This window comes from Plutella xylostella, chromosome 7, assembly GCF_932276165.1.
Source record: "Plutella xylostella chromosome 7, ilPluXylo3.1, whole genome shotgun sequence".
In the NCBI taxonomy this organism is placed as follows: Eukaryota; Metazoa; Arthropoda; class Insecta; order Lepidoptera; family Plutellidae; genus Plutella; species Plutella xylostella.
This window is the reverse complement of record NC_063987.1, coordinates 1,008,471-1,036,453: the sequence shown is the minus strand read 5'-3', so window position 1 is coordinate 1,036,453 and position 27,983 is coordinate 1,008,471. Positions and strand designations below refer to the sequence as shown.

The 27,983-nt window shown below is 35.8% G+C and overlaps 1 protein-coding gene across 1 annotated transcript; it reads right to left on the bottom strand.

Annotated features, from left to right (window-relative positions):
• Positions 1-784: 784 nt before the first annotated feature.
• On the bottom strand, positions 785-25,256 carry LOC105391961 (myosuppressin). Its single transcript, XM_011563541.3, has 3 exons — positions 25,112-25,256; positions 3,015-3,196; positions 785-1,573 (listed from the first exon to the last, which is right to left on the bottom strand). Exons 1-3 carry the CDS (start codon positions 25,117-25,119, stop codon positions 1,482-1,484), a joined length of 282 nt encoding a protein of 93 aa, XP_011561843.1. The 5' UTR covers positions 25,120-25,256; the 3' UTR covers positions 785-1,481.
• Positions 25,257-27,983: the final 2,727 nt, after the last annotated feature.

Sequence of the window (27,983 nt, the reverse complement as noted above, 5' to 3'; positions counted from 1 at the left end):
AGACCCTAGATTTAGGCTGCCTGTCCACTAGAGCGGAGCGTCCTAGCAGAGCTATATTATTATGGCTATAATTGTCCAATAAAATTTCATGAGCGAAGTTTTTATGCAATTTACGCTAGCCCGCTCCACTCTAGTGGACAGGTAGCCTTACACAATGCTATTTGTCGTGTTTTTCGTCACACGGACAGTGTTTTTTGTCATTTTAAGTTGTGCACGGAAAGTTTAAGATATATTGAGTTCATAGGCCTTTAGATATTGACAGTTTTACACCGAGTTGCACAAAATAACTTTTGGCTAATGGTGTCTTTAAATCTATTGCTGTCTTGCTTTGACACGAGCAGAAATAGACAGAATTCCGACATAAGCTTCATGTTACTTTCTGCAACTCGGCATCACTTTTTCAGATCCTTTCATCAACCTCGACGCAACTCTTGCGTCTTTTCAGCAAGTACTTACCAATATACTAACACTGAAATTCAGAGAGGCCGCTCCCGATCTCCCGTAAGACTTAGGTAATTTAGGTGAAACGAAACAAATTCTCTAAAGATTTTCTATTTTCTAATGAAAAATTAGATTTACTGTCAAAGAGCTTCCTAATACATTCACATATGTACCTATCTTGTTCCGATCGGGTATCCCCAAAGGTATTTAACATTTATACAGGGTTTATAAGTATCCAAGAAAAAGGGAGCTAGGAAGTCTCTGGTATAAGTTCTATTCCTGTATTTAGCTTTTCAAGAAATGTATAAGTATTAAATTAACGAATATAATTAAAAGGCGACCGGCTTGTCAATAAATATTTATTTCTTAAACCTTACAATAATTTATTTAATAATTATAAACTTAAAAGCGACCAAAAATGTTGACAACAATATTTTGATAATAATTACATACATTTATGACTAATAATACTTTTTTAAGTACAATCTTACTAAAATTCAATATCTAAATATTAAATTTGGAGAGAGAGTTTGATGTCTGCATTTAATTAAATTTACATAGATACCTAAATTATTGATCGTATTTATAAAGATCATACTTTCTTGTCTAAATACGATCAATCCGCAGTTTACCGTCCATTAATAACATTGCAACTTATAGTTAGTCTTACATTTAAGGAACTTTAAAAACCTTTACGTAATTTAGTTAAGTATATGTTTTGGACGAAGATCGCAAATTAAACTTAACATCGTTGCGTGAATCCCGTCTCTAAACCATTTCAGTAAGAACAGTAAGAGCTACACTCGGACATCCCATAATAAAGTTCGTAACTCAACAAAACATTAAAAAAACAAATCAAAATCATCCTCATCTTACTCCCACAACGCATAAAAACCCTGATTCAGAAACAAATCACAAATCAAAAACGTGTCGATTTCACTAACGCTCCATATCTACAGGATGTCCGAGCGCGCTAGCCGCCGGTAGGGTAAAGTGGGGTCAAGTGGTGTTCAGTGGCGGGGGCGGTGGGGGCGCGCAGGTCAGCGGCGGCGCCCGAAGCGCAGGAAGCTGTGCACCACGTCCTGACGCTTCATGCCGGAGTCCAGGAGTTGAGGGTAGTCGCGGACTAGAGCTGGGGGGAGAAGATATAGTGTTAATTATTACATATTTTTACATACATACAGATACAAACAATACTTCCCCTAGTCTATGTAAGTTACGCCTTGCGATACAATATCCCAGTTTCATCATACTCGGTTAGATAATAACCAGGGATTAGTTGATGACTTTTGACACATTTGTCTATAATTTAATATGAAGAAGACATAATTATAATTGATGAACTAATTCCTTGTTATGATCTAACCGAGTATGATAAAACTGCGGCTTAATATAGCGCACGAAACGAGTCTTATTTATCTGACTGGCTAATCCTTTCTCCACAAATACCTAATAGTGATTATGATATTAAAGGAAAAGTCCAGTTACTTGCACAAGTTGCACCTCGAGATGTAGAGCAAAATATGTATCACCTTCGTATTCGTAATCAATATCCCATGCAGAATCGTAAATTACGTATTCATGTCAGTATTTACGACAAAGCGCCGTGTCACTTTAGGGGGAAAGAAATACTATACGAACGTATTTAACTTGTAGTAAGTAGAAATATAATTCTGGCGAAAACCATGTTTAGAAACTGGTAGCCTATCGCAAAGTTAAAAGAAGTAACATTTACGCAGTAATCAGGAGTGTTGCTCTACATTGACAAAAAAAACAAAAATGTTCGAAAGCTGCCATGCAAACGGTTAATTTAATACAACTAGATAGAGTTATGGTTAGCGCAAAAACACCCTCAAACTTCAGTTTTCGAAGTAGGGTGAACCACCGAGTAATGTCAATTCGTGGAAGTGAACTGGTAACTGGCGAGTTCTCTCAAATCCACGTGCAGTGCATCGGATGATCGGAGGCTTACGTGAGACGGGCCTGGTAATGACGAGACCCTTTATACATGTATACCTATGTAAGTATGTTGTAGTAGTCATCTATTTCGATAACACTCTACACCTAGAGGTATATGAATGCCGATCGTATAGATAGATGCGTGTTTGTTTCCGTAAATTTCATGGTTATCTTTTTACATGAGATTGACGTAAAGCTTGATTTGTACTCTATTTAGACAGATCAGATTAGATTGATTTAACTGATTGAGACCCGTGAAACGTTTTTAGAAATATTCAATGAAATTTCAAATTTTAACCGAATTTTTACGTTTTTAAATTGGTAATACCCTGATGCGCTGAAAATGTCAATCAATATTGCAGACGGCGTAATGTATGAATCGGTCTGCAATCACAGACCGGGTAGCGTAGACAGTGTTTTAGAGCCCCTATGCACGATTTAGTACATAATTGCTATAAGTATAATAATAAGAACATATAATTATTGATTAGAGATCGCTCTCAGCGAGAAGGCCGCCTATTGTACATTAGTTCTAGTCTATAAGTATGTTTTTTGTATGACAAATTTATGTGGTGTTCAATAAAGCAATATTCTATTATTATATGTATATTCACCTTGATACTCCGGCACCTGCTCGCCAGCCGCCTCGGCATACAGCTCCAGGAACGTATTCAACGCCTGACAGAAGCGAGCGGCGCGCGGGTCGTCCTCCGCCGCGCCCGCACACAGCTGCGCCGGGGCTGCGCGGGCGCACGCGAGCAACAGGCAGAGGGCTGCTGTGAGGAACACGTAGGATCTAAGGGAGAAATAGGTGAATCAGTTCTATTTAGGTACTTCTTATTGGGGCTGTGCGCGCAAGCCAGCAGCAGGCATAGGGATGACGTGAGGAACACGTAGGATCTGGAGAAGGAAGGAAATACTTTTATTTACGACATCATCATCATCACAACCCATCACGACCCCACGCACAGTGAGGAACACATAGGATCTAAGGGGAATTAGGGAATTCATTGTATGTATCACGTCCCCACTGCAGGTGTTCGGGTCTCCTTCCAATCAATGAGGAGGCTGATTTCGTGGAAAGGTATACTTATTCTAGATACGTATCAAAACCCTTGTAAGCTTGAAAATGAAAAATGAAAAAACGTTTATTTGCCATAAGTAGGTTTACATTTTGGTTCCTGGCTTCCGAACTAGGATACCCTGTGCTATGGGTAGCCAGGCATATTTCGTGTACTTAGGGTATACTTTTAAATTGAATATAACGTTACGTGCAGGCTTAGTAAGTGGGAACGTTACATTACATAAGTTTATTAACATCAGTGATCGAAACTATTCGTGCAACAATATTTTCCCTATCCCAAAAAATAAATCATGCTTAAATTAATAACGTCATCGCTTCAAGCTATTCATTTTTAAATTGTTACAATTACTAATTAGTGCACAAGTAGGTACTATAATAAGGTTATCTCAAGCATCCATCTGAAGTTCAGTATACAAGGTAAATAAAACGTCATAATTTCAATAGCTGCATAGGTGCAAAGAAAAGTTCTGAATCCACACAAATATTCTTACAAAGCTCACCCCTTAATCTCGTTAAACCTGTTTCTAAAGTTCAAGAAACATAACAGTATTCTACCCACCATTAGACAAGGAGTATAAAATTCTATTTATTTCAGACTGAAGTCTGTAAAACGAGAAGCAAAGAAGTCAAAGGAACGCTGAAGTGTGAAGATCTTTCTGTGCTAAAACTAAGGATATGAAATGTGATATAGTGGGTTAACACTACTGTAACGTGGGCTGAAAAGTGAACGTACTCTAAGTATACGCTATACGTTCGACAGTTGGATGGATCATAAATGATAACATTATTAACGTAATTCTACGATATACCGATCGCTTTCAGGGTAAGTATCTATGATGCCTACGTGGAGGTAGGCACCTCCACGTAGGCATTGCCTTTGGGTACTGTGTAGTTTAATTACCATAGTTAAGTAGTCCAAAATATTATACCAGAGGATAGGAAAGCGAGATCGAATTTATTATCTATCTGAAATTCATGCCCATATAACGTAGTAAAAAATACACACACACACAAGTAGTATTAGTAAAAAAAGTTACAAGATATTTTGAATTTTCACGCGCACGTGTAGGTACGTTTCTACGGCACAAACAACCAAACACACTTCGCTCGTCGACCTATTCGTTTAAATTAAGACTTTGTTTATGTTATTGAGATTAAATTACCATTTTCAAGATATTCCTGTAGGTATACTATACAGTAATATGACCATAAATGAATAGAAATCTGCGTAAATCGACGAGAAACACTATAGTTTCCACTCTTGGTGACAGTCTAAAAGTTGAAATTCGTGTACCAGGTTTTTAGCTTTGTTAAAACTTACCTACTACCTACAAGTAAGCTTTTATCTACGTACTTGAAAAGTAGAATATTACTATGCATCAAAATATATAATAATTGCCTTTCTAAAAGATGATAACTACAAACGACGTGACCAAAATTATAAATTGACAAAAACATACAGCATTCATTATTCTTAATCTTGTTCCGTTCTGCCCAGACTAGCTTTAAAATGCTAGATAAGTTTTGCGAAGTCTTCGTTTTCAAAGGAATGAGCCGTTTTCCTTGACAGCTGTCAGTTGAGCTTTTGGGTAAGCCGATAGATGGCGTGAAAACGCAGTGTACCAACTGTCAAAAATTACATAGAGAGCAAAGAGTACTAAACTCAGAATAAGAACTCACTTGTTGTGATTAATTGTCGGGTGGTAGCGCGAGCCATCCTTCCGAGGCTCAGACTGCATGTGGCTTGGGATAGTGCTAAGTATTCTGTGAATAGTTCTACCCGCGCTTTGATCAAATTTACCTCTGAACCAAGACGGCTTTCCGTCCAGTTAGTTTGGCATTCCGTTTTCGTAACTCTATCTTCAGATTGGCAAGGGACCATGATCCATAGTCCTTAGGCATTATTACAGTATAGCAGTCACTATCACAAGAGTCACTATCTCACAAGAGTCACTATCTCAAAAGAGTCACTATCTCAAGTGCACTAACTGTACAGTATCAAGGGAGGAGGAGCAGATAGCTCAACTACAACTCAATTAATACAGGAGAAACACAAGGAAACTGAGAAAACTTGAAAAGAACGGCTGTACGCACAATCGCACTGAACGCTGAAGCAACAGTGACATCGACATCATAGAGAAAATAATACTACAATTCTACCTACCTACGTCACTTTCACATTTCGTTAGCCTCACAGAATAACATATTGTGATCTGAGTGTGTTCTGAGGGTTTGAAAGTTGGTACAACCCCAGACAACGCCATCTATTTCTCCAAAAAGGAACTTTTTTTTTTTTTTAACAAACGCCTCATTCGGTCTGTTATTTAATTGTTTGGCCTCAGCCGCAAAACGCAGCACAATCCTGCAGCGAATTAAGATAAAAATTGCACCGAATGAGCACTGAATTCCTTTGCTTATTTCTTTTCCTCGAGGTCCAAAGATAAAGCGCGTTTTTCTTATAGCCTATTTATGGATTAATCAAAAACATTGTTAATTTTATAAGTAGGTAGTTAGGTAATTTATTATTAAAACTATCTACACTATTTATTGAATGAAGCAGTAGTATTTATAAGTAATGTTTACCTTATAGTTTATATAGAATAGAATAGAATATATTTATTGACAAAAACTTAGCCTATTACAACATGTTTATGATCTAAATAAAGTAGAAGTAGTAAATCTTAAATAATACCGAGTTAACTCACAATTTACAGTACACAAGGCTTCGACTGCATGAAATGGCCCTGGCAACCTACACTAGGAGACCTGTATCGTAGGAGCCAGTGTCTTTCGTTCATCGCTTGAGTTTCCTACTTGTTAGACATATTTTATATTTTAGTTTTGTAGCTACATATTTAAATATAATAATACAATACTTAGTGCATATAAATATGGTATGATATAAATGAGTATATATATATAAGGGTAAATAAATACTTAAGTATATATATTATTTCCTAATAATTTTTAATTTTCTACATTTAGCAGACCTTCAATTTCGTCATAATTGAGTGATTCTATATAATTTACTGTAATTCTTTTGCATGAGTGGAAAGTGTTTTGGTATAAATTTTTTATTTTATTTATTTTATTGTACAAAAATGGTCCAAGAAAGGTGTGGAAATTTTGAGCAAAAGAGGTCCTTTTATGGGTGATTCGACAGACTTTGTCATTTCTGCGGGTGCTACAAAAGAAAACCGGATCGTAAGCTATTTGGGTATGTTGTTTTAATATAACCGAGCGAATGTACAGTCCACGAACCGTAAGCACTTTTGTGTCTGTATAAAGTTTTGATGTTGGATATCTGAAGGGTTTGAAATATGAGACCTTTAGTAGCGCTCTTTGAGATCGCTCTGCATGGATCATGTGTGTTTTAGAGGCACCTCCCCAGGCATAGATGCAGTAAGTTAGTATGGACTGCGCAAAGGCAAAATAAACCATCTTAAGGAGTGCTTCATCAGCTATATGTCGTAATTGCTTGAATATAAAGATCAGTTTGCGGACACGACCAGACAGTGACTTGATGTGTGATATCCAATTTAGATGCTTATCCAAGATTACTCCCAGGTACTTGATTTCATGCACTTGTTCCAAAGAAGGGCAAGAACAACAAATTGGGTCTACACAAGAGTGGGCTGTGACAGTGAAAGTGCCTGTTTGGGGTTGACCATTGGATCTTATTGAAAAAGTAACATATTTAGACTTTTTAAGATTTAGGGTCAGAAGGTTATTCTTAAACCAATGCACAACACTACTTAGACCATCTTGGATGTTTTTCTGAACTCCTTGCCACGTCTTGCCATGGAACACGATAGCAGTGTCATCGGCATAAGTGACAATAGCAGCATTTCGGAGTTGGAGATTGCACAAGTCATTTATGTAAATGATGAATAGTGTCGGGCCCAAAATGCTGCCCTGAGGAACGCCATACGCTGAGCATTGGAGGTTTGAGCTTACTGTTGAGTCGATTTTACATGACTGAGTTCTCATGGTCAGGTAGCTGGTGAAAAGATCGTGCTGAATGCCACGTATTCCGATATTGTATAACTTGGCTAGCAGAATGGGTATGGAGACGGTGTCAAATGCCTTGGCAAGGTCAAGGAAGATACCAGCGCAGCGGTCACCCTCATCAATATGTTTCACTACAGTCGCGGTGAGGCGTGCGACAGCATCCTCCGTAGACCTTGCCGAGCGGAAACCATATTGATTTTCTGAGAGAAGGTTTAGTGACTCAAGATATTTAAGCAATCTCTTATTTATAATTGTCTCAAGGATTTTTGATATGGAAGGGAGAACTGATATTGGCCTATAATTAGATGGCAGGCTTTTATCTCCATCTTTATAAATGGGGTGCACCACAGATCGTTTGAGGGCAGTGGGAAATATGCCAGAGTCAAGACTGAGATTCACAATGTGTACGAGGGGAGCTAATATCAGGTCTTTGGCTACTTTAATAAGTTTGACAGGTATCCCGTCCCATCCCGTGGCACAGTCAGCTCGCATGTTATTAATTATAAGTTGGATCTCTGTGTGATCAGTAGGTAGTAGCCCAAAGGAGCCTGGTTTATGAGAAGCACTTTTTATATTTCGGGAGAGCAAGTTTTCATCTAAGTTATGTTCTCGTATTATCGTTTTGGCTAGATGGTCACCGACATTTGCAAAGTATTCGTTTGCATTATTAGAAGATTCCAGTGCTGACCTAGGACCTATCAACAAGTCAGAAGCGTTTTCCTTTTTCTTTTGTATGTGACATATTTTTTTAAGAGTTTTCCACATTTTTTTAGGGTCATTTTGAGCTTTTTCAAGTTGCGATTTTTCATATAATCTTTTTAATTTTTTTAATATGCTATTACAATAATTTCTGTATTTTTTATAAGTCTGTTGTAAAATTATATCATTTTGATTCTTTCTAAGGTTTTTATGTAGTTTATCTCTCTTTTTTATTGATTTTATTAGGCCAGGCGTGATCCATGGTTTGATATTATTCTTTGATCTAGGTAAAACTCGAGTTACGGAGTACTTGTCTATCTCTATATATGGTATTTAATAAACTACGCTTCTCTACATATAATACATTATATAATATACAATGTAAACACTTAAAAAAGAATAATAGACTATAACAAGTCTGATATCAGTGACTGTAGGCGATAAATAACTGAGCTGCTAAGAAAAATATCAAAATATCTGTCGAAAATGCAGAAAAACGTTTCATCTCTTGGTTAAAATGTTGAAAAAAGTAAGCTGCGAATATTATGCTATGATATACGAGGTGGGATAAAAATTTGAAATATTCGGCGGCCCCCACATAAGTCGTCGACAAAGCGTGCCAATACGACTGAGGGCACAAACCTCGGATTCGACATCTCGCATTCCGCAAGATCAAATAAATAAGAATTTCCTCAAGGGCTTTCCTGGATCTCGCCCCTCCTGTTATTTAGATCACTTATACATTCATTTGTTTGGAGGATTTAGTTGCAAGAACTAAGTATCTGCAGTAACCATGTGGAGGTAGAACGTGTAACTTCCTTGTAAGTTTCAATAACTCTATCTACCGATGACTGGTAGCTACTTTCATACGATTTTGACAGGTTGTAACTTTTGATGTTTCAAAATCATGGAAGTAATATATAGTATGAAAGTAACTACCAGTCATCCATAGATGAGTTATTGAAACTGGCAGTAAGGCTAATAAAAAAACTTAGAAACAAGAGTACATACTAACCTAATTCTTAGATACAAACTTTACCAATGTAAATATAAAAATTGCATGAAATGGTTAAAGTAGGCGTGTAAAGGTTTATTTATTGTTTGACCCCATTTCTGACATAACTTTTTTACTAAGTACTGTTCTTTCAAATTTCAAACTGTAAAGTATTCAAATTGTATCACTTTCGGTGGTCGGCTAAATAAATTTGCTAAAAATTAGTAGGTTCAAAAATTCAACACAGGATCGTTGTGGTTGCCACCCAATTAACTTGTTCCCAAAAAAACGGATTCCTTCTCAAAATTATTTGGAGCCAAAGACACCGGCTCAAGAACCCAGGACCACTTTTTATTTACAAATTGCAGCTATTATAAGCGATCAGTTTCATTTCAAAAGTTATTTTTAACCACACCGAGCAACGTGAGTGATATAAGTTTGTGAGTTTTGTAAGTGAAATAACAGACGGTGAAATACTCAGAATAATAACGGCCTCGCGTATTGGTGCGTGTTTTGAAACTATACAAGGCCAGAACGCACCCATAGTGTACTAGCACTGTATAGTTTCAAGTGAAAAAAAATATTATTTGACTTGAAAATATACACGATTTGTGCGTACTAATCGCGTATACTTTCAAGTTGGGAATTATTGAATCGTTCTTGAAAATATACATTGCTATTACGCACATTGCTTTATTCGCGTACTTGTCGCATATAATTTGTACCTACATGCTGATTCTGATTTGCTTAACTATTTCGGTAAACGTACATGACTACAATTTACTTTATCTGCCTGTCATACTTATAGAATGTTAATAAATAAAGATGAACAAGCTCTAATTTGATTGATAAATTGATATTTATAGCAATCATACTTGCAAGTTACTTACTTATATCTTATTATTTATATGAATTAATAGTAATACACTCACGAGCAATGAAAAAGTTCCAGTGACGATAGCTCGTCGGCAATATTAAAATACATTTAACAGCGCATCAAAATATTATTATAACCAACTAAAAACGTAAATTTTGATCAAATTCTAAATTAAATGTTTTAAAAAATTGGGGTAATTTGGTGTTGACTTTTTGCTACTTGGACTTATTTATTGCTCGTGATTGTAGTAGGTATTACCCTATTACAAACCTATTTTTATCAAGTTTTGAATTCACCGTAATTGTCTTTTATGAATTGTTCTACACCCTCTTCTCTTTAAATATTTACAACAGTTCTACAGTTTAATTTAAATCAATTTACTTTTTAACTGTACGATGTAAACAAAAAACGCGTTAAGAAAACAATGCCAAGTGCGGAATAATGATGCAATGTTTAGAAAGCAATAGACTAATTACTATTTCGCATGAAAGAAAGAGAGAGCAACAATTCAAAAGGGCTACCTGGTAACTAATCATGTATAGTTTCAAGTGCTCGCATTACCGCTTGGCACTTGAAAATATACACGATTAGTACGCAGTGGTAACTGCTACAGTATATTTTCAAGCCATAATTTTGGCCCAACTTACTTGAAAATATACGCGATTAGTGCGTAATGGCCTTGTATACTTTCAAGTAAATAATGGCACCATTTTAATTTGAAAATATACGCGAGCAGTCCCAACCTCTGCGTTCTGGCCTTGTATAGTTTCAAAACACGCCGTATTGGTTTAATATGGTGTTAACATCTTATCATCAGTAACCAACTGGCTGGATTCTAAAACAACATTATTTTAGGAACCGTTCCTACACTAGCATTGACATCTTCCATTGAGAGAGGCACCTGGTGTGATATTATATCGGGCCGTAGAATTATATTTCCGACTTTTAAAATAATTAGAGTGAATAACTACACTCACGGGCAATGAAATAGTTCCAGTCACAAAATGCCGACACCAAACGACCCCATTTTTATCAAACGTTTTATTAAAAAAAATACAAAATATTACCGTATTTTGTTTGTAATATTTTGGTGTTCTGTTAAATGTACTTCAATGTTTCAGAAGGCATAATTATTAAGCTAGCCTTTTCCGTTAAAGAGTAATTTGGTTTTTTCTCAGTGGAACCTTTTCATGGCCCGTGAGTTTATAATATTCCTATGGGTCGAATGCCCTGTATAATATTTATATATAAACATATATAATATCATGCCCTCAATATGATCTCAGTGTCAATGGATCACTAAATCGTCGGCCATCATATTATTGCAGTTTAGCTCCCGCATAGAAACACCCTGTTTATAACAAATTAAACAATATTTCCGTCTTCCTTCCTATATAAAAAATACTGAGGGCTGTGGCGGGATTTTTTTGTAGCGCACTATGCTAGAGATAGAGACACAATAAATCTTGCGGCGTCTTTAAATCATCATTCTTAACGTCAAAAGATAACAATACAATCTACTTCAGTTTGATCAGATTTTAAATAAAAATATCATAAATTAGGTAAGTACATATGTGCATTCTGAAAATCTGAAATTATTACTTTAACCCCATATAATAATATGTTAACCGGAACTGAAAGCAGATTAAAAAGATATTTCAATATGTCAGGGGCTGAGCGCCCACTTCCACTGACGAGGTTGACTTACAGGTAAGGATCAGCAAAATAAAATAAAAAAACTTACATGAGGAAAATATGCATTCCGATATTTAAGACAGTTAAAATTTAACACGTCTTATAATAACATCGCAACGGAACAGTCACACAAACAATTTCATTTTTACATCATCAATAAAAAAGTGTTGTCTATTGTTTTTTTAAACATCGTATTTTTTATCGATATTTTTCTCAACGTCACGACGCCGTCAGAGGCGCGTACGCACGGCGACCGCAGACTGGTCTGGACCGCGGCCATTTATGTAGATATTCGCATCGAGATTCAGTGATGTGACTATACCAGTTTGTATACGATTGGAGAAACTTCTTGTCGTTTTTGGATCAGAGCTAAATCGTTTTTTATATTTTAAATGCAACTTATTTACAGAAACTGGTTTTTTATATAATATTCTTAATTATTAAAAAAGAGCTTTATTCTTTTGACTGGATGCTGTAAGCTGTAAGTTTGTGTATATTATGTTACTCGGCAAAATTTATATTTTTTTTCTCAATAAAATTCTACGAATACTAAAATTGAGATTATAACAAAGTATAATAACGGCAAGTGCCTAGCCTAACTGCAATTCCATATCAAGATACTCAACATCGATACACTATTAGCTATGTTTCGCATCCCTAGTTACGCAAATGCGTAAGTTTCCACGCACCGTACGAACTAATAATACCGCGTTTATACTATACAAGTATACAAAGTGGCGGCGGCGGCGGTGATATATTTATTCGACTATTTACGCTCCATATAAATCGAAGCTATTTCGATAAGCTGTCGATGAACTTGGCAGACTGACGTCGGAGCAACTTGCAGATTCACTTTCTATTGCAAGGCGATATATAGGCTTTTATAGGTTTATGTAAAATATAATATAGGTACAACATGTCTATAAACTAAAAAAAACTTTCGATTCGATTTTGTCTTCAGAAAACCTACATCCGAATAATACCGTTTTTTTATCTGCATACAATGGAACATATAATAGAGACCGATATCACTAACTTGCAACAGAAACCAGTGCAAACACCCGAAATACACTCACGAGCAATGAAAAAGTTCCAGTGACATATGGATGGAACGTCAATGGCAGGTGGAACTTTTTCATTGCACGCGAGTGTAGTTGATTAGAGCAATAATAAAACATTTATTTTTGTTATTGCTGCTACTGTCCTGGTACGTCATCTACTTTATACATTCAGGGCTACCGATGAATGAAAAGTATTTTACCCATTGCAAAGTTAGCATTGTCGCACCCTATGTCCAGTGCGAGAGCTGTCCAATCTGATTACAATGTAATTGCACGTGAACTGTAGCCATTTTTCGCTCATTTCTGTTGTAGCTAATTGTCACATGACACCGGCTAATCATGTAATTAGGCAACTTTACTATGTAGGTACGTACCTATACCTATGTGCTTTTGTACCGTTTGTTTGGAATCTCATTATAGCGTCCATTTTCCATTCGTTTGCACTGTTTTAGTAAAAAAAAGATTGGTCGTTTTGTTATGTTAGTCTGCTTTGTGTAAGTAAAAAATATCAATAACGGGCAATGAAAAGGTTCCACTGAGAAAAGCACCAAATTACTCCTAAACGGAAAAAGCTAGCTTAATGACGCCTTTTGCAACATTGAAGTATATTTAACGGAGCCTCAGGACCAACTAAACCGGCAATATTTTGTTCAAATTTTAAATAAAATGTTTGAAAACACTTGTTTGGTGTCGGCATTTTGTGAGTGGAACTTTTTTATTTCCCGTGAGTATAGTAACTAATTATAATTGTGGCTGCATACCTACTTAATCAAATCAGATACAATGCATGGGCATTGTAGAGTCTACAATTTTGTAAAAGTTTAATAGGTATAAGAAATACTTGTTTTTATGAAATACTTCCACTAATGCGATTGTCACAGGTGCACTTGATTACGACTCGCCAACACAAAAGTACCCACGTCAATTCGAAAACTGCCTCAAACCTTTCCACCTTAGTCTCCAGGTCTCCATATAGAAACAAATGTCGTCATTGAAGGTAAACGCTACAAATGAGAACAGATTTGCCAATTTCCTCGGTAGCGTATTGACAAACAGACTTAATGAAGGTCCCGGTGACGAATCGAGGTACGTTTCCGAGACAGGGGGTAGTATTGCGTTTTGCTATTAGTTGTCTGTTACTTTATATATTATGTACTTTATAATTATGTAGATAGATATTTATTTTTAGATATGTAGTTATAGTTATTCAAACGGGGAGGGCAACCAGTGCCCATTCTCCACTAAGACCTAAAAGATCTATTGTGACTCTCCTTGTAAGTAGTCAGCCATAGTCATGTTAAATCAATAATAAATTTTATATTGACTAATTTATACCTGTAATTATTGGTCCTGCAGTTCTTGATACATAGATTTAATATCTAGTATTGTTACTACTTCACATGGTATTAGCTGTTCCTGACCAATTTGTAGTGTGGTAATTTAATGGGATAACGAGTCAGCATATTAACTCCTCTCTATTGACAAGCTAAAAGTCATAAGCAAAAGTTTTATGATTAAACAGAAACAGTACACATTGGTGCTTATAAGATTTTAGTAAGTGAGTTAATTTAATTTATAGCGAATGTTAAAACCAAATATAAAAGTCCCGAAAACAAATAAAACCAGCCGGTATCTCTACTAGCATCAAGTGTACCTCACTTTAAATTGCACTAGCAAACTACTTACTACTCGTATGCTACACACGAACCAATAACAAAACACAGTAATAAAAAAAGCTACATTACATGTAGGATATGTTACCAATTACATCATACAAAACATACATCAACAAGGTGTCACGATTGTGAGACAACAGTTCTTCCGTCTCATTCTCCTGAGACTCAATGTTCCATTACGTCACGGAACGCAGATGGTGACAAATGGTCCGTCTCAACGGCCGCCATGCATACTGAAGAGTGAGACAAGGTGGGTGAACACGTGGCTATTATTGCCAGGTTCAGATCAACAAGTCCATCCTATGGGATAAATTTTAATAGCCACGTTCCGTTCACAAAATTTACTTGTATAAAACAAAACCTCTTTTAATAAAGCTTTTTGGTGACAAATACCACAGCTAGCATTTATCACCGTGATAAAAGGATTAGCCAATCGGATTAGTTGCCAGTCGCTGACTGCGCAAGCTGCACCGGACGTCACTCGCATTTCATGCACGCCAACACAAAACTATAATTACATCCACGCTATGATAATCACAACAGTTCTCTTCTCCTAATCAGCAAGCAAAGCGCGTATATACAAAAACTTCGTCCGCTCGCCGCTATAGTTAACAAGTAACTAATTAGTCTGGTCTGTTTGTAATTAACTGGGCGCTGCGGCCGTGGCGGCGCATAATGTGCGCGGCGCTAATTCATCACGCGCTGACAGATGTCACTTCGGAAATACGCCGCTCAACTTTTAGTTGAAATGCTCTGGATTGGAAGCGCAGTGGCACTGCTTGTGTTAGATACTTCGATGGAGTTGACTCCAAAATTATCTGTGTTTAATTGTGCCGTTATCTTTGTACTTACTAATTGAACTTTTATATTTTACAATAAGAGGCAAAGTGCAACTCCTTTTACTGTTAAAAGAATATTTCAACATTTAGCTGTCTCACCTCCTACACTGTGGGTACCATTTATGCCACTGTATTCTGCCATGACCTTAAGTATGCTCTACTATTTAAGATTCTCTTTATGTCTAAAATTAAGAGTATTTTTATCCGAAGAAGTGAATTAGCGAAGTAGCCAACTACCTACGAATAAAAGCATATAAAAATATAAATAAATACAACGCGTTTGTATGTAAATTATATAATATAGGTAGGTACTTAAAAAATATATATAATTATGTATAATATATATTATTACCACATTGTGTAGTATTTTGCTGACTATAAATTGCACTCCTGCAGTTACCTTGAAAAAATACATGCTGGGTAGTATTAGATTTTTTTATATTTCATTTTAAATTCCACATTTTTAAAGACTTCTACATTACCCTATCTAGATATTACCAGCTCAAAATCATCTTTGTAATGTAAATTGCTGGAAAGGTTCACTCCTAGGTAATCAACTAAAATACGCGACCATCGCTTTATGAAATTATAATTTTTATAAAAGGTGAAAATTTACATATTAATTGTGTCGTTTATGAGACTACCCGTTTTATCTGACTGCTGACATGATGGGTGTCATGAAGTCATCATGAACAGTACCCGTATCATGAAAAACCGCAGCATATTCTATTCGATAGTCTATTCGAAAGTGCTGTCAACCTGTCAACAACAAAATGGCGGTGTATTGCGGTGTACAGATTTGCGAAAGTTTGACAGCTATCATTCCATAGGTCATTGTCAGAATAATATCATGTACTCTGTGGTCATTCTTTTCGAAACTCATTCGAAAGGTAAAAAGTGTTCGGAAGTGCTGTCAAGTTGACAATAGTCGCACTCGCATTCGATTCTATTCGTTAGCTCGAATTTTCATGATACGGGTACAGAACCTGCTTCTGTTTTTGAAGAGCCTTTTTACCGAATGGGGGGTTGTTTACGCTACTAATAGGTAAATAATTTTTTGCTTTCTTAAGCTGTATATGATAGATAACTATTAAATCTCTACGAAAAATATCAAAAACTTCGTGCAACGTGAAACAAAAACGAATCGTGAAAAAATATATGAAAAAATTAAAAAGAAATCTTTGTTATTGCAATGTTCCACGTTTGAATGCGCCAATACGGATCGAGATTTCCTTCGGGACGACAGCCCTGATTTGTACAAATATAATCGGTACTGCGTTGTGTAATAATATCAACCCTAACGGCTTTTTCGTTAACCTTACCGAGAAATTGAAAAGTCTCGACTATCGACATAGTAACATATGACAATGTACGTGGCTAGGATCAGGTACAGTGTGGAGCAAATACAGCTGACCCCTAAGTAACAATGCTACCTAAGGGGTCAGCTTTGAACCACAGTATGTTCCTTCAGGAAAGTGCATCTCAATCTGCATGCTATTATATTACCAAACATATTTATACTAATAGGAATAAACATCAACTTTACACCTTAAATAATAATTATATTATTTTTCCTTTCTTCACAATGCAAGAGATGGGCTGTATTTTTTTATGCAAATCTTTAGTGCGTTGAATTCCTACATCAAATATTAAATATCCATCTTAAGATTTTCAGACTAAAACTTCAATCTTTTAAGTTCTTTTCACGAGGTTACATAACAACGTAATTCAAATATCTTGAAATATAAAGTATTCTTGAATGTAAACTTATGTTGGATGAATATTGAATGCATTAGAAACCTTTCTAACTGAAGTCCACTACCCAAGTATCTACCCAGCGATGCTTTTAATAGAATACTCAAGCAACGATGCTGTTTTAAAATTTTATTTGTATGGAATTTTATAACATGAACATTATGAAAATGATTAATGGTAGATTCAAAATTCAAAATTCTAAAATTGTTTAATTAGATAAGCTTTAAGATTATAAAATGAAATAAATCCTTTTCTTTCTTTAAACAAATGTATGTGTAGCTATTTGTGGTGAATAATAAAGTCATATTCTATTCTAAGTATTTATAGAAAGGCACACAATTGAGAATCATTTTAAAATTTCAACCGTTTATAACAATTAAATTACTTACTGGAGTTTGAGCCGTTTTCCGTTAAGTACCTACTAATTAATGAAATCAAATTATACCAGCGGACATGACCGCATTAATTACTGAATAATTATTTATTTTAATGGCATTTCGATTCGAAATTATTTCAGTCTGATGACGCCGTAGGGGTTTTGTGAAAAAGGAAATACTTTTCTTTAAATATGTTTATTTTTCTTCTCTGCGAGTTACACACATTACAAACTTAGTATATTCATCAAAATATTTAAAACTACATATATAGATTTCATGAAAGCAGCATAATGTATTGCGAGATTTGCGAGACATCAACTGATTGCTAAGTACATTGAATGTAACTGAAGTATATTACTTAAATGCATATTCATACATTGATCTTTTACTCCTTCTACAAAATATAGAAGTTAATTTTGTACGGTCGTTATTAGCAGCTTTTAAAATTATTATCTAGAACAAATACTAGATGTTAGGGGGGAGGTTCTAAAATTTGAAGTAAGCATGACGAAAAGTTTTAGGTAGCAGTTTTAGAAAAAAACCTTTTTAAACAGAATTTATAACTGGTTACGCACTTTACACACAAAAATATATATGTAGCAGCTAATTTATGTACAGTCAGCAAAATAAATATTTATGATATCCCAGCACAAACGGTTCGCTCCTAAGATATTTTAGCGATACATACAAAAAATCTCTACAGGTTAAATATTAAATGATTCTTGTCACATATCACCCATCATCGGATTATAAAATTTAAGTGTTTTCACTGGGTGGCCTCCATATCTCTTTTACTGACTGTACCTACCTATAGTTGAATGTGCGTTGGGCCGTGTGACGTGGCAACATGTGTCAATTTGCCAGCAACAGCGATGTCAATATCGGGACCAGGCAGTTTGGTGTCGTGTAAAATTATGCCTATTATTGAAATTAAGTACCCTGAAAAATTCTGATCTGTAAGTATTAAATTAATATTTGGTCTTAATATTATAGTTGATAAATTAAAGTTTTAAGAAGGAGTGCTATGTTTTGTTTTATTTGATCTGAGAATATTGTTTGTAAACTTCACCATATTATCATTATCAACTATTTTCCTAATTCTAAATTTATATCCAACAAATAGAAGATTTATTGCAAATGTTTTGCTTATTCCTTGTGCTTACTTAATTATGCTTGTACCTATCAAATCCTTAGACAAATCAATCTTAATTCGTTCATCGTAAGGAATGGAAATTTTAAACTTCAATCAAGTACAGATGCGTCTTAAAATCTTGTACAATGTACAGTCAGCTGCTTTAGTAGCTATACATTTTAGCACCTTGTCAAACTGTCTGTTCATTCATTCAAACATGGACGGTATTTTTGGGCATGGTACGTTTACAACTACATACTTATTTATGTATAGCAACTGACAACTAATCATAGTAATTCCTTTCAAAATACCAAGGTGAAACTCTACTTCGATACAGTAACTTTGTCCTACTGCCTACTACGTATTTGTCACCGACACGTACAAAAACAACAGTGCTTAACTTTTAACTAAAAAAATAGGTACTCTGGAAAACTTCACTGATCCTGCCAACCAATTATAATTTTAATTAATGAAATGGTTTCATTCGGCGCGGTCCTACGTCATTTAAAATATATAATGTAACTTTAAGCTTTAGTTGAATTACCACTAAATTGTCTATTATCACCGGTTTCTTGCAATTTGTTGTCAAAGGTAGCCTGTAATTTGATTCAGGTAATTTTGTTGGTGAAAATTGGTCGTTAATATAATAATAATACCAAAGACTAGAAAGCGTAAGTAAAAACCATAGAATGTGCTGGAAAACAGCGGAGCAAATAATATGATAATGAATAAAAACACGAAAGTTTGTGATTATATATGTAGAAAGCTGACACTGCTTTTTACACCAGAATATTTCAAACATTAATTCCGATATAACTACATGGTGATCATCATCAGCAGCAGCAAATACACGTAATTACACTCTACTTACAAGCAAAGTGAACCGTTTAATATAAACTGAGTGTTCGTTTAATAATTATGCAAAACACCTTCAGTGGAAGATCAAAGAGACAGTAAGAGCCTTCCGCCCCCATACCGTTTTCAGTGCAAGTTCATCTGTTATGAAAGGTTTGAAATTCTTCACAGTTAAACGATTCAATTCACATGAATTGCATGGGAATTATTATTAAAGTATTCATTTGCTATTGGAATTGCGCGACGTAAATATTGGCGTTCTCCAAACGGTAATAAGTAACTTTAGTTTTTTTTTATCATAAATCTTAATAGTTATTCGGAATGATTGTGTGTTCTGTGTTTATACTCGTATTGCGGCATAGTAAACTATTCTTGCAGTGCTGTGTAAAATCTACATTTACAAAGTAAAAATGTTGTACGATTAATATTCCTCGTAAAGTGCGTAAACGGAATAATCTGCAAACAATGAAATTAGAATTCTTTGAAAGGAAGCCAATATACCCGTCTTATGGAATGAAAACTTGCTCCTCGGCGCACGGCTCAGGACCAGCTCCGTGTGTGCACAGGTAAAGTACAAACAGACCACCTTTTATCTCCACGAAAGATTAAAAAGCAAACTATAGCACCCGTAGTTATATTATACTAATTTGTGTGAACCAGATGCCCGTTTAAATCATAAAATAAAAATCTCCAACCCTCATAAATGTAAGTACTTTTGGTAGCAATAGAATTGCTAATAAATACGGATTTGGCTATAAGGTTATTTATTGTCTTTAAAAGAAATTATTTAACTTTAAGAACGATTACGAGGTACAGTTTATAAGAGTTTTCAAGGTACTTAAAGGGGTTAAAAGTGATGAAATTAGAATCCAAACAAGTACAGCTCAGAATTTTAATAGGATCATAATATTAAAGCAGTAATTTTTCAGGATGTGAAAAGTTTAACAAGTATCTTTAATTATTCAATAAACTATTCGATCATGACGCTTAGCCATCCATATAAAAGTATATCTTCTGCAAAATCGAATAAAAAAATGGACACATTTTATCGAATTTCTGGTTCTGTTAGAAATTTTAAGAATCGCAATTTTAAAACAAACCACAACAAAACCCCGTTTACGCTTTGACATGGGTCGCTGCCATTGAAAAAAATACGAAAGAGAAATAAAATAGCTCTCTCTATATTGGTTGTAGGTATGTTCGACTCCTAAAGGACAAGCTACAAGCGCAAATTACCGTTTACCTACATAATTATATTTTGATACTTTAATTATGTCCATCATGTAACCAAACCGAGCTTTTTATGACCTAACCGAATGGTGAGAAACTGGGCCTTAAGTTTTATTTATTTACATAAGTGCTACGAGCTACGATAGTGCTACGAGCTACGACATTGCTACGAAACTGCTACGAGCTACGACACTGCTACAATTCAATTCAAATTCAAATCATTTAATTCAGACTCAAAGTCCATAAGTTAACACAAATAATATTCACAATCAAATTTAAACACAATAAAATACATATACATAAAATTCTAAAAATAATCTATGATATTAAAATAATATTTTGACTGCAGTCCTGTGTATCATGCTACAGTGGTTTAGGTACTGGCAGTCAAACCTTTCCGCGAATGCGCTCAGGATAGTGTTGCGGCTGGCGCGCACCCGGCGCAGCAGTGACGAGCAGCGCGCGCGCATGGTCGCGGGGAAGCACTGCACGCGCGCCCCCGCGAACATGCCCGACGCGCTGCAGAAGCGCGGCAGCCCCAACAGCATCCTGAACGCATTATTGTATTGGACCCGTAGAGCGCTGTACTGTTTCTGCGTATAACTCGCCCACAGACTGCTCGTGTAGAACGAAGTACAAAATGCTCTGAAAAGAGTGATTTTGACGTCTCTTGAACAGCGCGCAAATCTGCGGGCTATCATATTCGCACGAACAGACAACGCCCTACGCTCCCTTTCTATGTCTACATCGTCTTTCAGGTCCGAGGTTACAATATGTCCTAGATATTTAAACTTAAACACTCTATTTAGAGGACACCCGTTAAGTTTAATGGCTGGTATGTCATGTAGATAGTTACCTCGGGCCTGAAACACCATGCATTCACTTTTTTTTACATTATAAAGTAAGCCGTGTTCGTGCGCGTACTGTTCGCAGATGCCAAGCAGCTCCGACACCCCGCCCGCTGAGGCGCTCAACAGTACCATGTCGTCTGCATAACTAATGTTGTTAAGGCAAACTCCGCCAATATGGCAGCCAACATGAGTACTGCTGAGCCCCTCAATCAGCGCGTTCATGTACAGGTTGAAGAGCTTTGGAGAGGTCAGCCCCCCCTGCCTCACCCCGCACTCCAACCTGTACGGATTCGAGTAAGCGCCTGACCACCGAACGACGTTAACCTGGTTCAGGTACCAATATTTGAAAATGCTTATAAGTGCCTCTGGCATTGATGTTTTATGAAGCTTTTTCCATAGTGTGTCGTAATGAACCAGGTCAAACGCCTTCGATAGGTCAAGGAAACAAGCAAAAACAGGCGTCTTCCTGTCGGTGTAGTACTTGACAGTTTGCTTTAAACACAATATCGCTGTTTCAGTAGATAGACCTGACTTAAAACCAAACTGGTTGTCATGTATTTGTAGGTATTTGTCCAGCTGAGTATTAAGCAAACCGTCAAGCACCTTAGCACTGATCGTGGCTAATGAGATAGGCCTATAATTGCCCTTATCACTAATATCGCCAGTCTTGTTTTTCACAATCGGCACCACCACAGTCCTCATCATAGGCGCCGGCAAGTACTGCTACGAAACCTCTGCGCTACGTATCAACGGTATTTAGCATCTACCTGTTGCCGTTACCGATACGAGAAAAAAACACGTTGGTTGTAGAGGTATATCCGTGTCCCCTGCTCAATTATACACTCACGTGCAAAGAAACAGTTCCACTTACAAAATGGAGACACCAAATGGGCCCAATTTTTTAAAACATTTAATAGGTAATTTACGTTTTTAGTTGTGTATATGCTAATGCTCTTCATGGCCCGTAAGTGTATTTTTCTGTATTTCAGTAATGACGGTTCTCAATATACAGCCTTGTGTGACCGACAAACGGACAGGTGTTCCGTGGAGTCAGAATCCCCCTGGTTATAAAACGAAGACTAAGGGTGAGTTGCACCATTTAACTTTAACTATTACAAACGTCAAAACTCTTGGCGAGACAGATCAATCTTCAAGAGATTTGACGTCTGTAATAGTTAAAGTTAAATGGTGCAACCCACCCTAAAGATAGTTCTGATTTTGGACGGGTTATAGCCACAGCCAGTACCAGAACTATGTTTAATCTTTGTTTTATAATAAAGACGAATAACTTTAAGAGTATACCGTCTAAAAGTTCCGATAAGGAACCCTAAAAAAATAAGACCAGTCAAGAAACTGCAAATGGAGTTATGAAGCTAGTAAGTTATTAAAAAGCATATCGTTCATTGTTACTGGTCTAGGCTCGACTGAAACAAGAAATTGAAATCCTTTGTTTCATTACCTACCTGAAAGGTTTTGTAAGAAAAGTGTTTCTTTGCATTAAACAGAGCAAATTTCCTTCAGCAAGTTTATTGGAACGAAAATTTCATAGTTATGTTTAATAATTATTGCTAGATTCACTAACTCTATCTACAGATGACTGAACTTTTATACAAACACTAGCTGTTCCCGCGCGCTTCGTCTCGCCTTAAAAAGTTTTCCCGTGAGAATTCCGGGATAAAAAGTAGCCTATGTTCTTTCTCAGGGTCTAGACTATATGCATACCAAATTTCAATTAAATGCGTTTAGTAGTTTTGTCGTGAAAGAGTAACAGATAGACAGACACAGTTACTTTCGAATTTATAATATTATAAGTTAGGATTAGGATGTTTGGTAAAAACAAATCATTATCTTATTATGCTTCAAGATTTGCATTATAGTGGATTATAGAATTTAAAAATTAAGACCTGAGCCTTTATGCCACAGCTCTATACTTAAACCCGATATAATTAGAATAGTTATTTCATGTTTGGTCCCTCAGTGATTCCTGAAGCTAGATATAGCCATCAAAGCTGTTATAACTTTTTTGCATCATTGTAAACTCGGAACATTAGAATAACTGTATATTTTTTTTGATACGTGTAGTTATATTTATAGTTCACGGAAGTAAAGATTTATTGTACTCCTAATACTTTATCTACGTCGTAAAACATCGCATTTTTCTTGAGGAAAACTTATTTTATGGCAAATGTTATCTTTGCGAAAATAAACTGGGTGCGTTCTCAACCCAATACTTCTCCAAACTTAGATAAAGAACGTAAAGAAAGTAAGGAAAGTTTTTTTAACGAGTAACCTGAATCCTTCAGTTTCAGAACACAACAGGTGGCACAACCGTATTATTTTACTATGGTTTTCAAAGGGATATCCTGTGTAATGCAATCTGTATTTCTGCCTTTAAATATTATATTATATTTTATTCTTCCTTTTTGTACCCGAACTTTAAAATAGAGCTGTAATAAATTGCGTATTTTAATAAACGTTAATTTAATTTACTAATTATGATACTTAAGTACTTATACTCTTCCAAAAGAATTATTTAGTCTAAAATATAACTACTTTCACTGACTTAATTACATATGGTAAACATTTTAAAGAAAACGGCTATGCTACATGAACATGAACGGGAAGTACCTTAGGTACCAGATATACTTAAGTGCTTGATATGCGGCACTATTCTAAAGGAAGACCCTTTTTTATTTTAAAAATAATATAAACAGCATTTATTTATTTTTACGTTATCTTGTGGTTAAGCCAGAAATTGGAACCGCTCAATGCTGTGAAAACAAAATTTGGGTTTTCATTATACAAATTGAAAGATATAAGAAAGGTCATAACGTTAGTATTTTGGGTTCTTTCTACTTTCTAATGAGGATTTTGAAAAATATATTTGATTTCACCTGAAGTCATCTGATATGTCGCCCTCCTGTATCAATTATAGGTTTATTTTATATTTTAAAATACACTTAAGTATTTATTTATTATCATTTTCGCACACTCGCGAGTGCTTGGCAACCTTAGGGTAAATTCTTTATTTATATTGATAGCCTCGACAATAACTGAGCTGACGAACGACTGAATTTGGGAGTAAAAAAACTGTATTTTGTTTTTGTTGTAATTTTAGAGTTTATGTTACATTTTAAAACCTATGCTTACTTATTCTTGAATTTTTCAGCATTTGGTTCACTTCATTAAGTTTTACGTTAACTTTTCCCGCTGTTTTCGTGGATAACAAGTTCTTAGAAGTAACTTCCATTGTTTGTAACTTATCCAAAGTATCATTTTCATAAAAAAATATACTTCCTACAAGATCTGTTTTAAATGAATACTTTATCAATATAAAAACCATATCGTACCTTCCATCGCCCGATATAACTAGGTACCTACTAATAATTTTTCAGCGTGAGGCTTGAAAACGTTTTAACTTTATTCAGTTTCCAAACTTTACCATAAAACAAACAAACATCGATCCGCTTCACAAAAATACAGCATAAAACATCCCGGCATAAATTAAAAACCACAAAAACGCGCCAAACGATTCAATTTAAAATTCGAACGTCAGAAAAAAGTTGAACGCTCACCTGGCCATTTCTGCTACGGAGGTCTATGCAGGTCGGTAGCAAGGAGGCTGTGTAGCTGCTGCGCGGCGGTCTCGTCTGCAGTCGAGGCTGCGGGGCGGCCTTTATAACAGCCTCCAGCTCCCACAGGCCCCGCCCCCAACCGCCCTCGGAGTCAGGCTGCTTGCCCGTCATTCCTTTGCCTCTTTGGGGTTCCGTGGCGAAGAAAGAGGAACGAACTAAGGCCATGGTTTTTTTTGTGACTCAAAAGACAAGAGGTTACAAAGGACAGGATTAAGTCTAATTAGCTTTGAGAGTTGAAATCTAAATTAAAAGTGATGTAAATAATGGCACCCAAAAAAAGATAGGCTTAAAACTCTATGCTACAGAACTCTTTCTACGCGACCGGAAGTTGGACTTGTGAGTAATATTTTTCGATTTGGTGGCAAAGGTTACAGCCTACAGGTGGCCCGCACGTGACGTCCGCTGGCGTGCAGGGATGAACGCTTGTTCTGAGGTTTAATGAGAATGTTCGTTTGTTACTTGGGGACGTCACTCTTCTTGTCGTGACGTGGAAGTGGAAGGACATACAGGTGCTCGTATTACTATATATTTGGAAAAGTCCTGTAATCGGTACTTACGCCTTCGACTCGCCATTCTGAACAACTTTTGAGAATTTGCAAGAGCATCAGCAAGAAAAGCGTTAAAAGAAATACCTCGTGTATTTAAGTGAAGTTGATACTTCTAGGTTTAGATATTAATGTAAATAAATTGCTTGGGTTCAGACAATCTAAGGTTTCTTTGAGTTAATCTGGGGAGTCGCACAATATAAAAGAGTTCATGCTTTTAGCAGTTAAAAAATTGGACCTATTTATTATCATTATTATTCGATGTGAGAAGCAGATGTTTGGCTATATAGCTATGCCTACCCCGTAAGGGATGACTGTCAAACATAATATGAAAGTAATATACCTACCTATAAACACACATACTATTGTAGTTATCGGAATTATGCCCCGGACTCAGAAATATATTTATTAATAAGTTTAGAACAGCATCATACGAACACAAACAGAACTGTCCATTTTATTTGAGTTATGAATGAATAATTAACTTTCGCGACACTCCAACAAGTTGCCCTTTGCATAATAATGATAGAGTTTAATTCGTTTTTGGTTCACAAAGACAAATTAGCATAGGTTTTGTGATGTGCATGGTTTTTAACGATTTGGGGATGCACAAAAGATATCCCTCTTGAGTGAAATAATGATCAAATATTTACTTACGTCAACCGCACCTTGGGCCAGCTAGCTTACCCTGACTAATTAAATCCTTCACCATAATGACAACGGCAACGATACATGATATCTAGTTAATCTGCACATATTTACGGCTGAAGAAGCATACTTATAAACGTAGACCATACGTGAGGAATCAAAAAGACTCGTAGCGGTAGAATACTTGTTTCAATTAACTAGATCATTTGTCATAAAAATATTTTGTTGTTAGTAAAATTAAATAAAAAGACATAATTCCGGCGGAGATTCGCTAAACGGTAGCCATTCCTATAAAACTTGTCAAATTACCTACCATCTAACTGCTAACGTTAAATTATAAAATGGAGTCCAAAGTTATTTTATTCGCAATGAAAAGGATTAATTAATATGTCCTCTAAAGACCAGCTGTGCCTTTACAAATTATGAATAAATTAGTTTTCAGTGTCTTTGTGTAAATTACTTCCTTGGTTCAAGGAAAAGTATAGAAAAGCGGCAAACGGCACTGAGTTTAAGGATGTCCACCAAAAAACCCCCATTTTGTCTAGGTTTTACCTTTACAAAGTTTATTTCAATTACCTATTGATACGCCTTATACTAATATGCACCCTTAGGGGGTAGGTTTATTTATAATAGGTTACTGTACCAACTTTTCCAGTGGTAGGTATATTTAGTCTTAATTTAACAAGAGGCTGCTGGACTCAACATTCGAGTACCAGACCCTGTGTTTGTTTAATTTATCGATTGAAGTTGCCAAGTGTTCACAGTTTACTATTTTTGCGCTCAATCTACGAAATTAGCAGCTTTACTTTGCTGGTCTAGTAACGTAGAAGAAGTTAAGGTCACGCAAATTAGTACGCTGCACAATTTCTGTCATCAATATAGATAAAAAATTAAAACGTCGATAAATTGGTAGCTAATAGTCAACAGGTAGCGGACACATCTTATCTTGACATCGCACTCTATATCCATTAGCATGATTAATTCAGGTAAACACGTTTAGATAGCAGTGGCAACTGACGATTGACGCTGCCACCTCTTATCTCAAAGGCTCAAAGGATTCTGCTCCAAATTACAATTGTTGACGTAGTCCATATTTTGGTCATGATAAACGGACTTTTTCTGATACAGTTCTATTCAATTCGATGTAAAACTAGCTATGGTTTTCTGCTGATTCACTTTATAACATGCAGTTGTGATGTTAAGAGCTTAGAGCTTAGTTACTTTTATAGATTGTGTGACTTTTAGTTGGTGGAGCAACCAAACTCCAGCTTCACTCTGACTTAACGTAACGGTTATTAAGTAAATAAATGTTATGTACATATATATGTTACTCATACATTACACATTTAATCTAACATTTCAACCCTAAGTATCCACCTAAGTATATAACAAATTTAAAATAATTAATATTTTTTACTGCTTTTACATTTGCCCATTTTCTCACTTGAGAATGTCAAGTTAAGCGTGTACGAAGTTAAATTTTGCTAGATTTACTCAAATGAGAAACTGGTCTATAGTCTTTATATCTACACAACATGAACATGAGATATTCATGGTTTAATAAAAATGGTAAAGCGCGAATCAGCATAAGATTATGACGGGCGGAGGCGGCTGAGTTA